The sequence below is a fragment of the Thunnus thynnus genome, chromosome 4, assembly GCF_963924715.1.
Source record: "Thunnus thynnus chromosome 4, fThuThy2.1, whole genome shotgun sequence".
NCBI lineage: Eukaryota > Metazoa > Chordata > Actinopteri > Scombriformes > Scombridae > Thunnus > Thunnus thynnus.
The window spans coordinates 18,744,184-18,760,216 of NC_089520.1; the positions used below are offsets into that span (position 1 = coordinate 18,744,184).

The 16,033-nt window shown below is 38.0% G+C and overlaps 1 protein-coding gene across 1 annotated transcript in view; it reads left to right on the forward strand.

Moving 5' to 3' along the window:
• The first annotated feature begins 2,245 nt into the window (after window positions 1–2,245).
• LOC137181450 (sodium- and chloride-dependent GABA transporter 2-like) overlaps window positions 2,246–16,033 on the forward strand; it is a 29,227-nt gene continuing 15,439 nt past the window's right edge. The window contains exon 1 of the mRNA XM_067587164.1: window positions 2,246–2,375. Within this exon, the coding sequence (XP_067443265.1) occupies window positions 2,305–2,375 (71 nt within the window). The 5' untranslated portion in view covers window positions 2,246–2,304. The remainder of the gene's footprint in view (window positions 2,376–16,033) is intronic.

Genomic DNA, 16,033 nt, shown 5'->3' on the forward strand with positions numbered 1-16,033 from the left:
ATGTCAGTCAGAGGGACCAAACCACTACTTTTACTGCAATACTTTAACTACATTTTGCTGCTAATACTTATGTACTTTTATTCAAAAAGGTTTTTTCATGCAGGACTTTTACTTGTAATGGAGTATTTTTCAATTGCTGCATTTGTACTTTTACTTGAGTAAAGGATCAGACTACTTCTTCCACCACTGGCTAGCATCGTTAGCATAGCTGTGCTGTGTGTTGTCCACAGACTGTATAAAAATAACCACACCTAAAAATGAGGTGTAGCCAGGGTGTTTCCAGTTTAACAACACTGTGCTGGGCAGGTGACAGGTGTGTTTATGGTGTTTGCGGATATAAAGTTACACAGCAGATTGTTAGCCTTGCATGCTAATCATATGTAAACATATGGATGAGAACATATTTTTACAGACATCCGCAGATAGAAACAAATGAAAGCAGGGGACTGCAGGAACAGATAATAATAATAATTAAATCCACCCGAAACCTCCTCTTTACACAAGAGAAAGAGCTTTTGTGGCTGAGTAACAATATCATACTACTTCTGCCTTTGCCTCTTCGAGAGGACATAATTATTCACATGACCACAAGAGGTCTCCTCATCAAGAAAACATTGACAGGTCGTTTCAAACATTTCAACAAAAAAAAATTCTGGATACTCTGTTTTACCTTTTGACTGTCATTCCTGTGTGTGTTCAGCATGTATAATAAGTAATTATATAGGAAGAATAAATACCAACACAAGCATTTTAAAAAAATCATAACTATTCCACTGCTATACATTTTGATATTTGGTGTTCAAAAGTCTTTTGAATGCTATGTTGTCTTTGTGTTTGTACAACATGTAATTGTCTAACTCAGTGTTAGTTTTAATACGTTACTAAGGCCATCTGGACTGTAGTTAGTTAAACAGTTAACATGCACAATACCAGTCAAAAGTTTGGACACACCTTCCCATTCACTTGAATGAGAAAGTGTGTCCAAACTTTTGACTGGTATTGTGCATATTGGACTTGAATGCTGAAATAAGTTTTTCTTGCCATAATCATTCCTCCTGTTCATACTGACCGTTAGAAGATCCCTTCATAATGCTTTTACAATGTAAGTGATGGGGGGCAAAACCACAAGCCTCCTTCTGTTCAAAAATGTCCAAAATTAGACAAATCAAGTAGATGTCTTTAAACATTACAGTCTTTTTAGTGCCAAAGTCCCTCTTTTTGTTACCTTACTTCCACCACAGCTCAACAGGGAAACATTGTCAGAGGAAACACAAAGAGGGAATTTGATGCTAAAAAGACTGTAAATGTGGCAAATATCCACTTGAGATGATTAACTCAGACTGCTGAAGCCTCATAGAAGCTTCAGATACATTTTTAAATACATTTTTGCACAAAATGACTGTGTGGACACACTGTGGATTTTGGCTCCAATCACTTACACTGAAAGTGCATTTGGAGGGGATCTTTTAATATAAACAGGAGGAATGATTACAGCAGGGAAAACCTCTTTCAGTGTTCATATGAGCACCCGAATGTTGGTTTAAGACAGACTTGAAAAATTATGAACCTATCCTTTAAAGCTCTATGTGATTTATTTTCCATGGTAAAATATTCTTTTTCAATTTCTACCATAAGATCTAACCAAGCATTAATTTAGGAATTTAAGACCTTAAAAGTGGATGTAACAAGGCATTTAACATTTTTTTAATTATGCCAAGTTGTCAATGAGCTTTAAGGTAATGAGAATTTTTTTATACTTTATGTAATCTTTGTCAGGTGCAAAGTTATAAATCATCCTGTAAGAAAAGAAATAAGTTTAAGAATGATAAATTGTATCAAAGAAAATGTAATCCAATAAAATGTGCATCTTTTTTTTTTCTTTTAGGTTACATTAGCCACCTCCTCACTATGCATTCTGAATACTTAAGATATTATATATAATATCTTAAATATTTTAACAATATATAATGTTTATGTTTTTAATATACATGTACCATTCTTTGAATGGTACATGTATGTTGGTAACTACCAACATACATGTACCATTCAAAAAATGCAAGTATGTGAAAATCAATCATAAAATGATCAGAAAATAAGACTTGTTTTGATAACTCAAAAGACAGCTGTGTTTCTTTGAACTCTAGTAACTCTGTGTAGCCTCATTTTGAAAGAGGTTGCCAAAGATAATTCATTAACAACCAGTATAATGATTTCTCCAGCATCTTGTACCTTCTCTGCACTGGTTGCAAGGTCCTCAGTCAGACGACACATAGACAGACATTAACTGACAACGAGTATTTTGAAATGGAAGAAGTTAAAACACAGTCGGAGGCAAATCCACAAGGATATCAAGCTGTTTCAGGAGATGACAACGGGTGAGTGTACATAAGATTCTGCTCCTCTTCTCTGTTGGTAATCACTTTGATTTTTACTGCATTTGTGTTTTTCACACCTCTGACAACCTTGTTTGGCTTACATATGTTACTTATTTTATTACACTAAATGAAAATTTCTGAATTTCTGACAAGGGTAAAATTGTCATTTTAGTGTTTTTCTTCTTATGTTAAAACTGATATTTCCACCAGGATACTATTATCTTATTTTATTCACATTTATGTCTCAGATACTGCGTGTAGGAGTAATTTCAATCACAAATTTAAATTACCTCTATTGGTATGAACATAGGTAGATAAAGCACGTTTCTTGACCTTTGAAATAGTTTTACAAAATAATCTTAACTCAAAGTCCATTTACTAGCTCCAGAGCTTTCAACCGCATCTCAAGGTCTTCAGCAATAAATGACATTCGCCATAGATTTTAATGTAAAATAGCAGTTCAAAACAAAACCATTAGAAAACCACCAGAAATTAAATTAGTTTATAAATGACCCAAAGACACTATGTCACATACATATACATCCACTCTGCCATAGAACACGCAATATACATTGAAAAGATTTGGATATATTCGGGGCCAAACTTTTTTTTTCACTTCTTTCTTCTCATCTAGGAAGAAGAAGCTGCTTGGTTTCACTGAGTATGTGCAAAACCTTTGGAATATTAACCAAGAGTCATAGTCCCTACATAAATCCGGTTTGATCCGGGCTTATTAACTTCCTAACCATAGTTTCAAACCTCAGAGCTAACACTCTTGCACACATTTTTAAATCAGCATTAATTAGTGAGATAGGGCAATAATTAACACATTCCAAAGGATCTTTACCAAGTTTGAGAGCTTTGAGAAGGTGTCCTTAATCTACAGCAAAATTTAGTATATTTAACCAGTAATGACCTAGAATATCCCAAACAACTACATATAACTCAGCAGGTAAACCATCTATTCCAGGTGTATTATGTCGTAGATTTCAATGCTTTTAACAGTTCCTCTAATGTAACTGGGTAATCTAATTTATCAGATTCTTCCATTGTTAAGGTGTGTAGTTTTAAATTGTTGAAAAAGTCATCATAGCTGTTCTCTGATGTCTGAGCATCAGAGATGTTAAGTCTGGTGAAAAATGACTTGAAAGTCTATTTTATTTCTCATGTGAATGAAACCAGCCCTTTATTTGGACACCTAATTTATGGTATTGATATATTGTTTTCCTCTCGCTATAGCGAGAAGGCGACCAGGAATGCTGCGTTTTGAATATTTGTGTTTGGTGATATGCATTAAATATTCAACTCTTTGCTTTCACAAACTGTTTAGTTCTGATTGTTTGACTTTAAGAGGACATTCTTCCCTTGTGGTATATATAAGTTTAAGCTTCCTTTCCAATTCACTACACTCCTCCTCTAAGTCTGAGATCTTCTTTAATCTTTTTTTTTTAAGATAGGAAGTAAATTCTATTGCATTGTTAGGAAGAAAGCCTTTTATATCAGCCCAGATTATCACTGGGTTATCAACACTGTCCTTATTAATGCTTGTAAATTCCATAAGTCATGATTGTAATCGCAAAATGAATTTGTTATTTTGAAGAAGCTTGGTGTTAAATCTCCATCAAGATGGGTTAAAGTGAGTATCTCCAAAGTTAAAGACAGTCATGACTGGGTTGTGTTTGGATAAATGTCTTGGTAAAATGTTTTTGGAAAGTACAGTTGAGATCAGTGGAACAGTTGTGAGAATATAATCTATTCTTGAGAACATTTTATGAACATGTGAAAAGTATATCTATTCTCTTGCAGACAGGTTCTGCGGTTGGCAAATATCAACTATGTTCAGATCTTTTGAAAAATGCTTAAAAGATGTCAAAGAAGATGTCTGACTACTTGAAACCAATGATGATTTGTCTAACAGTAGTGCTATGAAAAAAACATTCAAATCATTATCATTATCAAATGATATTTATTGAGAATAAGCAAATCTTTGGTGATTCTTGGAAAAAACGTAGGCTTGACCTTATTTGGTGCATAGATACTGATATAAGATATCTTCTGTTGTATAGAAGTACATCTGTAAGCTAATCTACCTGTAGTATTACTACTGGTCTACTATATGTTAATATTCTGGCACTGTTTCATCAGAATCACTACCCCCTTCCTGCATGAACCATCTCCTGAGACTGTTACTGTTTTACAGAATCCGTTCTGCAATCTTGGAACCTCTTTTAGTTTGAGGTGGGTTTTCTGTAGTATTGCAAAAAGTTGAGAATCTGGGGTCTTTTAAATGGGGAGTTTAAGCCCTTCACATTACATGACATGATTGTGTAATTATCCATTATCAATAAGGGTTGGGCCTGACCAAAGTATGGACATACCAGATGACCAACAAAAAATTTTCGGCATTTTTCATCTCACTGCACATCTCATCAGAAGTCCCTAATAAACACAAATGATGAGAAGAAACTTAGTTTAACAGAGCCGTAGAATGAAACAGATACTACCAATAAAACCAATTCTACCAATAAATCATAGCTCTTAGTGTCAATTAAAACTACTAAGAAAAAACATATGTCAAAGTTGTGCAGAGAGTTGTGTCTGAGTGCATACTGCACATATTTGTGGTATGTGTGTTGAATCTGGAGGGCTGAGCAGAAACAACTCTGTGTGCTCAGGGATGGATGCAGGGTGCCTGTGTGGGACAGACTGACACAGAGGGAAGGAGTGTCTTGGGTCACCAGCTGTGCCCTTTGAATCAGTAAAGATGATTTTCTGGTTGAGTGAAATTATTTGCCTATTGTAGTATTGTGACTTTAAGGCCTTGCAACTGTAAAAATAAAATGCTCTTTCAGGTTTATTATTATGGTTATTACTGTACTATATCAGTTCATCTTCAGTTTTTCACTTTTTAATTTCTGTTATGTATTTGAGTCAGCAAACACACAATAGATTATAGATTATGTGAATGTAGAATATTAACAGCGTTGATGATTAGTGACAGCATGCTCAGTACAGCAAGGAGAGGGGACACCCCCAACATTACAACTACAGAATAAGTTTGAACTGTTAAGAAATGTCCATGAGACAGAAATGGAGATGGGAGGACATCATGAAAAGTTTGAGCCAAAGGAAAAAGGCAAGAAAGGCTCGAGTGTAAATGTTGCCCACAGCAGGCTGCAGCATTACGCAGCTCCTGAAATGAGCCTTCGCAGGTGCTTTGTGAGTTACACGCTATCTTTTTGTCTCATTTGTACATTTTTAGCGGCCGCAAAAGCCGTGCAATCCTCTTGTGTGGATTTGCCCCTAAGTCTTCAAATCATACTGCTTCCCAGGTGCTATTGTCTGTGATAAAGAAAAAATCCCTTATCTGATGTCTCAACACCCCAAATTTAAACAACTTATTTGACATACATTTGAGGGCTAATGATGTTTGCAGAGAGCAATCAGAAGTCCTAAAGCAGGATTTCAATGAATTGTTTGGCCGTAACAAACTGGAAGCCCAGTTGTTTATAAGTGGATCACTGCCAACAGTCAACAGAGGGATCAACAGATTTAGCAGACTGTGATCAATGAATACATGGCTCAGCAGAATCTGCGGTCTGAAGGGGATCAACTTCATTGATGACTTTAATCTGTTCTGGAGACAGAGTCATTTTTTTCAGGACTGATAGCCTCCACCCAAACAGATCTGGAGACCATTTTTTGTGCAGCTCACGACACCCATTGGCCAGACCAAATATGATGTACCCTCATACACAGCAGCCAAGAAGACATAACATCACAGCCTCAATGTCAGCATGTTGATAACAAGGTCATGGATCAGTCTTCTCATTCCTCTCCCACTGGCTCCCTTCTCTCCCCTGCCTCACTCCTTTTAGGATTCACAGACCAAACAGAAGAGCTGGTTGATGCTGGCATTCAGCTCACCCCCGATCTCTGCCACCTCGTCAGCATCCACCATTACCAAGCACAATCTCTGACACCACCCTTGCAGATAATAAAGATGACAGAAACAGAAAACACCTCAGCCTGGGCTAGTTGGTCAGAAATAAAGGACCTGGATGTAGTGTTATTGGATGACACGACATTGCAGTGCTGCATTTCGAAACACTGTGTTCTTATTCTAAATTTAACTTTATAGATGTGGTCAAAGGTGACACCAAAACAACAGTCCCACAGATTCTCCCTGCAAGGGTATTGATCAAATCAATGGCTGGATGTGCCTGACCTGTTTTGGTGCTGCTAAAGTCCTATCAAAGACCAAAAAAACTGACCACGTCACAACACATTCTCAGGTCTCTGTACCGGCTCCCAGTGTGTCAGAGTTTAAGTTCCTGCTGCTTGTCTATAAATATCTTGATGACTTAGGACCAAAATACATATCTGAGTGAACCCTCTCGGTCTCTCAGGTCATCAGAGGACTAATAAGTGTCAGGTTATGCTCGATCAGAGCTGGTTTTTATGCCATGTTGTCCAACAACATCAGAACATCAAAAGTGTTTACTGTTCTGGACGGCTACACTCCAAGGCGGAGTGAAAAGCCATAGAGTTGGGGGAGACATTTAAATACAGGGATAATGGCACATATTTTCTGGAAGGAATTCATAGTGCTGCACTCAGTTGTTCAAATGAAAAGTGACAGAAATGGTAATGTCAGAAATGTACATAGAGAGCTAGAGAGAGAAGTTCAAACCCTGGCTTCTTTCTCACCTCAAGACAGATGGACGATGTTGGACTGTCCATTTCAGAAAGATACAGAAATGGCCCTGCACAACACCCCTAATCCAATGTCTGAAAGGTGTGCCATCATTTACCTTGCCCTTACCTTTACCTATCCTGTATGTCTCTGTACTTTTTTGTATTTGTTTTATGGTTTCTATGGTTATTCTTATGGCTATTCTTTTGAATGTGCATTTTAAGGTCTTATGCTGTTTTAAATGATTTGGATCATTATGTAAAGCAAATTAAATTGCCCTTGTGTTTGAAATGTGCTATTCAAATAAACTTGCCTTGCCTTCAGCTCCACAGCTGTCAGCTGTTCAGGCATAGTGCTGCCAATGAAGACCAGTTTATTTTAATTTTTTCAAGAAGCTCCACTGCTCGCATTGTTTTTGGATTAAAGCCCCCCCAGTGGGTGACTCTTGGTGGTAGTATCAAAAATAATACTTCTCACAGACACTTCCCTACACAACCCTTCTCCATCCCCCCATCAATTTTCTAATGTCACAATAATAAGTCTTAATTAGTCTCTACAACTCTTAAAACAGGTTGCAATATGGGCATCCATACCCCCCACAGCCTAAGTATGGTAACACTGTAGGTTTTTCACTGATGCAAAAAGAGAGCTGGAAACAGTTGGCTAGTCGGTCTTGCTGCCTATATGCTCCAATGGCCATTCTTTGTACTGCATCAAAAAAAATCCACTGCAGCCCAAAAAACTTTTTCCCATAGACTGCCATTATAAAAGAGACATCTGTAAACATGATGACAGGGCTCCTCGAACTGTAAACAGGGTGAGCCTACTCTTCATATTATGATTTTTTAAATATTGAAGGCTTATTTGCAAAACTTTCCCACCCCTTGAAATTTTTTTCTGTGCATGATGCACCCCAATGTAAAGCCTATATGGGCCAAGCAGGACCAAGCAAACCAGACAGAAAGAAAACTTCTTTGGCTAATTTGCTGGAGTTGTTAATTTAATAAATTGGCCACATATTTGTTTGACCTGTACATAAACTGATGTATAAAAATGACAATTTGTGACTTTAGGAGGAGTTACATGTTGGAACTATTTCTTGGAGACCAAAAGTCAAGCGAGGTGATTGTGCGCAACATCACAAAGTCTTGTCGTCATAGTGAGGGTGCCATGTTTGGTACCATTGTACTACAGAGACCAAAACCAAAACACAATGGTTTTGGTAACCTGGACATTAGCCAGAAACAACACACAGAAGTACTGGGTGGATGATTAAATTGTTTTTCGTCCATAATGTAGGCTACTGTTACTCCCCCTAAAATGACAAACTGTCTTTTACTCATTTCTGTTCATGTACTGTTCATGTAAACGAATGAAATAACATGTAATGAGTACGCTTTAGAGGTGTTAGTAGGTGTATTTTTGAACTTTGGAGTCATCCAGGCCAGTTTTTTCCCCTTATACTAAACTGAACACACCCCAGCTCAGTTCTGTACTTGCAATGCAAAGAAGAAAATGCAACTTGACCCTCTGCTTTTTTTTAAAAATCCCGAATCCCACATTGCCCCACATTCAGAAGGCATACTATGCAGGATTTGTTGAATCAGTGTTTGAAAACATAGTATTCAACGTTGGCCCCTCATCCCCAGCTCAGCGACACCAGAGCAAGCTGAGAGCAGAGCGAGAGAGAGAGAGAGAGAGAGAGAGAGAGAGAGAGAGAGAGCGATCAGGTCAAGGTGGTCAAGTGAGCTACAGAAGAAAGCGAGGGGCGGTAGCAAGAACAAAGCCGTGAATCAGATAAATGAAATGTTATATTCTGATTGTTTCATGGCGGTTATGTCCTAAAGCACAAACCAGATTTCGTGTGAATGCAGCCGAAGTGCAAACTTCATCCTGTCCACTGTGTCCTCTCTGCTCTGCAATGGTCTGTGTGTAGCTCAGCCCTGCCCCTCAGTCAAACAGACACACAGACAGAAGAGGAGCAGCACACAGCAGCACTCTGCATACAGCAGAGGAGAGAGACGGAGAAGCAGGGGAAACACTGAAGCACGTAAAAAAACAATGATGTAACCTGGTCGCTACGCTACGAGTCCCGACCTCACACCCTGCATGCTGTTATTTATGAGGATCTGTTAGGGACATTATTCAGAATTACCATGCATATACATGTACTTGTCCTCTCACATACACATATCAAACCAAACTCATTCACATACTATACTGAAAACCACACACACATACAAGTGAAATGCTTTTACATACAGAACTACTAGTAAAGTCTGCTCACATACACAATGGTGAAATGCTGAATGTTGAAATAGCCTGCAAGTAGCCTAAACGAAGCAGCAGCGTTACTCAACAATATATAGGCATCAGTGGAGACCATCAGAACCCTGTCAAATGCAACAACAGCAGCAACTGACCATTGCAACTCCAAGTGTGGACACACTGGTCAGTCACGTAGTATCGCTCTGGAGCTGGAGCTGCAGCTTCCCGTTCCGCTGCTATGCTGGCGGGATGGGAAGCTGCAGCTCCAGTCAGGAGAAAATGTACACCGCATTATCAAGCACAGCAGTGTTTCAGAAGAAGGTAATTATAAATAGTCAGGAGCTTGAAATTATTTTTCATATTGCCGTCCACATTAGATAACGTTACACTTTATTGTATCTGAATACTTGTGTGTCCAATACCAAACTGAAAAAAAGATGATATTCATGGCCAGGCCTAACTTACTCTACAGCTTAGCTTGATATATTCATAGCAAGACAATAGTTTCCAATCTTATGTATTAACAGGCCGTTATTGTTAAATAATGCTGCTGCTTTGGTTAGGCTACTTGCAGGCTATTGAGCAGACATCAGTGTCACTAACATAACAACAACAACATGCACTCTCTTTTCTCAATCCAGTTCCAGCTCAACTGAATCACCCTCCTGTTTAACTGTTTAACTTCTGTTTTAGCTGATATCCTCTCTTACAACATACTGAACTATTTTTTTAATAGTAACTGTAAATGCTTTTCAATAGTTTATATAAAAGGATATCACAAAACTATATGAAAGCATTTTAATTGTGTATATGAGCATATTTTACTAGTATGTGTGAAAGCTTTTCAATAGTTTTAATGAAAGCGTTTCAGTTGTATGTGTGTGTGTGGTTTTCAGTATATTATGTGAATGAGTTTGGTTTTAAATGTGTATGTGAGAGGAAAAGTACATGTATATGCATGGTAATTCCAAATAATGTCTGGCCCCTCATATTTAAGAGTCTTAAGCCGAGCTACTGGCTACACTTATACTGGCTGTAGACGCAGTGGTGCTTTGAGCTAAATGCTAATGTATGCATGCTAAAATGGTCACAATGACAATGCTAGCAGATATGATGTTTACTTACTTGGTGAACATGATAAATTAGAAACATTTGTTAATTAACACTATATACACAGTACAACTGAGGCTGATGTCATTAGATGTGCAAGTGTTTTCTCATAAACTGAAGCATTGGTCAAATTTTAAAAAAATGCAGTGATGATAGTCCTAGATGAAAGGTTTAGGGATAACTAAAGTTATTAAGATATATTCCCTGGGCACCATTGGTATCCATTCAAATAATTGTTGATACATTTCACTTAAAAACAAAAATGCCAGCCTCATCGTGGCGCTAGAGAGACAGTAAGAGGATCACCAAAGAGAGAGGGATTCATCCTCTGGGAACAATAATAGTTGCTGAATATATTTCAGTCTGGATGAAAGTGGTGGACAGACCAACTGACCTACAATGCCCTCCATGGAGCTAGGGTAGCTACTGTGCAAATTCCCCCCTCTTCACTGTGAGACCATGTGGCCTTGTTGAACAGTCCCCGCCTTAAGTTGCTCATTCAGAAACACATAACACCCCCGCCCCCTCTTCTCTCACTCTGTCCCTCTTGCTCTTTCTCTCTCCGTCATTGTCACACACACACAGCTCTCTCAAACCTCTACACATGGGCTCACTCATGCTCAGAGCTGGGAAGAACACTTGTCCTGGAGAGACTGGGGGATCTAGACTTTTATTTTTTCCAAAAGGCACCAGATGAATTCCACCAAAGGCTAAATGGAAGCATAACAAAGAACCTCAGACTACTGACGTGCAGCCACCTTTCTCAGGTACTCTTTATCGATCCCTTCCCTTTAAGGTCACAAGCATGTTTTTTCTGTCTTTATATTTGTGCTGTGAATTGTGACTGTACACTACTGTGCGTTATTTTCTTGAATAGGAACCAAATGCTATTCTTGCAGTTCAGAGACAGCTGGGCTTTTGTGGTTGTACTTATTCTTGGCGCTAGTAGCTGTATTATGTAGGCCAAAGGTTACTGGCTATGCTGCCGTGAGAGCAACTATTTCCCTTGTTTAGAGTAACACCTCAGGCTGCTGTATGATCATGGCTGCAAAACGCACACATTGTGTAAAAAAAACATGTCTCTCTTTTGCAAATATTTAAACAAATAGCCTGATTACATAATCTACTAAAAAGCTACCTTGACAAAGTTGGACTGATGTAAAATGAATGAATTAGAAAATTTTATGTATATTTTTTGTCAGAAAAAAACAGGCTGTATACATAAGTTATTAAAAAGTTCTTCATGTTTTTAGTCATTTTCAAAATTGCAAAACAGATATGGATGTTTATGAAACAGCAGAACAACAGAGTAGTTCATGAATTTTACAATATGTGTTTGACAGTCAGATAATCGAGACAGAAACTGAAATTATTACCACTAAACCCATGCTACCCTGACAGTGGTGAACTGGGATAAAAAAAGAAACATACCCAGCTGATTAACCAACAACTTACACTGCCAAGTTTCTCAGGTCAAGTTTCTTGGTCAAATGCAGAGCAAAATATTATGATAGACATTTTTGTTAAATAACTTGTTGACAAGTTTAAGCCCTCTTAAACATCACATTCTCTGCACCTTGGCTTGTTGAGTTTTTCCTCTTCTTCATATATTTATTCACTTGCCAATATTGTTCAAACATGTACAACTTGTAACTCTGACTCTTGAGGGTATTGTGATGACAATTAATCAGGCAGTACAGATAGGAATTAGCTGATAGTTAAAGTAAGTCTGGTGCAAAGAACCCTCTCTCCTGGTAAACTGATTTCCCACAAATAATATTCACATGCAATAGTATACCTGTTCCACTACTCTCAGCCAGTCCATGTTAAAATTAGAGCTAGTGGCCATCAGTGGTGCACTACTGTTTACATTGCACAATGTCATATACTGGTGTAATAACATACTAGGGTGTAATAACACACAGGTATGCAATCTGTTACCTGCAACAGCTCACTCTGGGTGGACACTGTTGTTCCATCACTCCCTTGCATAAGTTAAAAATGGTCAGCTGACCAATAAAATGACCGATCTTGTCAGCACTAACTTGGGCGACAAACACACTGTGTTTCTTGTAGCTTCTTCACAATAAAAGCAACAATGTGTTTTGCCATTTGAACACTTTTAATGTGAAGTAGCAGCCGTCAGATGTTAATGTCTTTGCATAAGCAGTAACTTAATACAGCTGATATCAATTAGATAAAATTGCTCTGGATTACATGCATGCATTGTTTTCCTGTGAATCCCTTGTTCTTAGATAGATCTTAGGTAATCTGAATCCAGTGTGGGAATGGCAGAGTTCGCCACTACCCATAAAAATTATGATTCAGAGAGATATATTAATACATTGAATGACTTATGAGGAACAAATGTTGGCCATAAATATAATTAAAATATTGTAATTTTAATGATAATTTTAAGGTTTGGTCACGTCTAGGCACAAAAATGACTTGGTTGGCATTAGGCAAAGATCATGGTCAAGGAGAAGACACCAACTATGACAGTAGGAATGCAAACAGTGATCTCGCATGTCAGTGTCTGATGTTTTGTTGAGCCATTCAACCACCTCAACCTTCTCTCTTTATGGATTTTTGTGGCTCTAACAACATCACACTATTTCCTTCTTCGCTCCAGACAGAGAGGGGTCATAATTCTCAGGGACACTAGAGAGTTTTGTCACTTTAACGTGAAGATGTGTCATCTCCTAAAACGACTGATGATGTCTTCTTTTCTTGGGGGAAAAGTCTCTTTACACTGCAAAATGGTGCACAGTAAACAGTGAATAGTGAACATTTTTGGACACAGCCATGGGTACTTTATATAAACTGGCACGCATCAATTACAATGAAAGTTGTGACTCAGTGCAAACACTAAGTTTTTCTCTCTGTTTGTTTTGCTTATTCATTGTGTGACTCACAACACATGGCCATTAGCATCTCATGCAGTATGTGGCTTGTACTACACTGAGTGTGTAGTGTAGACTACACTCAGATCATAACATACACAAAAAAAGCTTTTCTAGGCTGTAAGAAAGTTCAATAAATATTGCAAATTATTGGTTTGAAAATTTACAATTCAAAGTGTAATGATGGAGAACGTGTTTCACAGACTTTTTAATGGCAGTCTAAATGCTCTCTAAGCCACAGGGTGTATTTTTGTTGATGATCTGCAGCTACTGGGGCAAACTGAAAGTAAGTCTGTCTCTTCCCCAACATATCCAGCTCTCCTAACTGTTGTTGTGCCAGTGACGTCATATTATGCACTAGACTGTTCCATTATGCCAGATAAGTGAGAAAATATTTGGGTGACAGGTAGTCTAGTGATAAAAAGCAGTGTCTCCTTCTGCAGGAAAGTCCTTGTGGTAGTGAAACTTTACCAGGTCCGAGGTTGCTGCTGTGTGTTTGAACCTGTAATCTGTCCTCTCTTCACCTACAGTAGGCAGTCAAATAATTATCATTATTTCATGAGTTCTGCCAATCAAAAGTATTTGTCTCAAATTCAATGATTTGGTGATCTGTGGAAACTGTCTTGTTTACATAAGGGTTCAGGACTGGGTGTTAAAGCATTATAACCTTCATGATGATGACATGGACACATAAACCTGCTCTAAAGCCATGACAATGTCATCAAGCCCTTACAATTATTCCAACAGACTGTTTGTAAGCATGTGCTATTGTTTAATATGTCTGGATAAATAAGGGCTACAGTAAAACCAGTTGAAAACAACTTTTTTTTTTATTATTATTTCTGAACGTGTGTACAATTAATTGCAACTCGGGTACAAAATAACATACATGTTAATGAATGAGATCCATTGTGGGTGACCATACTCCTTGTATGTTGAGCAGTTCTGTCCAAACAGAGTGTTGTCTTCCAGGAAAACAATGACTCCATTTATGTGACATGAACTGAAGAGTTCAATAAACCTGACAGTTATGTCATGTGCTGCGGCTCTCATGAACTCTTAGGCTTAAATTGATTTTTAGAGCTATGGTACAGCCTTTCCCCTATATGTACCTAAAGCCAAGAGGAGGAATTTCTCTAGTGGAAGGTCTATTTATTTAGAAAGAGGGGGGTCAAATTTGAGGGGACACTACTATTCAATAGGAGTAATCAGGTTGAAGTCACACTGAAATTTCTTGGAGAAAGACACTGAATGTCTGCCAACCTCCATTGGCACCAATCGAGACTGATCTTGCAAGGAAAACATTCAAGTGACAGAAGTCCTCCAACAGCTGTGGAGTGAAAGAGGAAATCTGGTGACTATTATCGTAAACCATGACCACAATTTTCCCCTGACCTCCACCACATGGTTGTTATTGTAACCATGACGACAAAGGTCCCCTTACCTTAAGGAAGAAGTCATTTTAACCCAAACCACAATGTTTCCCTAACATTAACAAAGTACTTATTTCAATCCAAACCATCATCTTTCCCTAAACCTAACAAAGTGATTTTTGTGCCTGAACCTAACCAGACCTTAACCATAGCGCTGTCATAAAACATTTATTTTTCAACAGTGATTTGTAGAAAAAACACTTCTATGTGTCATTCTTGGGTACATGGACCAACAACATATTTTATAATTTAATTTGGACTTTTGGAGGGAAATGCACTGATCTGTTGTCTGACCTCACTATGATAGAGAACTGGTAGAAAAAGACTTTCCAGAGAGGAACAGAAACTCCACACAGTTAAAGCAGAGAAAGCTCAAAATGGACAAGGTCATATAAAGTGTCACAGAAGTGTTTATAGTCATTCCAAAGGCCACTCTCAAAGGTGGGGCTGAGACACGATGATCTTTTAGATATGAGGATAAAAAAAAAAAAATTCATTCATTTTGTTGCAGTCCTTTGCACATACTAAGTTCAAACCCTTCCTACATTCTCACCTAAACACATCTGGCCAATCGCTGCATGAGGTGGGCATGAATATCAGATTGTCTAAATTTCAGTGTCAGAAAGGTGTGGAGGTTATATATGAAGAGAAAATAGGAAAAGCTGAATTTTAACTGTGAGCTAAAATGTGGTCATTCCTATATTAGACTTCCTTTGTGTCCTGACAGTGCCTGTTCTCACAGTACATTGATATAAAAGTGCGTCATTTTTCCTCCTTGTGAACTGCTGCCATCTGACATTATTGGTTCTAACAAGCACACAATTACTTTCAGACTGAGACCGTTGCAGCCAGCATAACAGATCCAGATCTTTTAAAAAACATTTAAGTTTATAATACAGGTGGTTGAGGACATTGAATTGTTGCCAGGTTTTTTCTGCTGTCTTTTTTATGTAACAATCGCGAGCATCGCATGCTTTCTTAATGGCACCCACAGAGAACTGATTAGTTCTGTAACTTGCTCAAGCAGCTCATATGCCAAAGAAAATTCCCTCTCTTAGGTTAGGCAACCATGCCACACCATACTTACTACATTATTTAATTAATTAATTTGGCTTTTAATCAAAAGCAACATACTGTTCATTTGGGGAGAAATTTGGAGTTCAATGTCATGCTCAAGGACATTTTATCATGTGGACGAACAACCCAACAATCAATGGTCGACCCTTTCCACCACCTCTTAATATATCC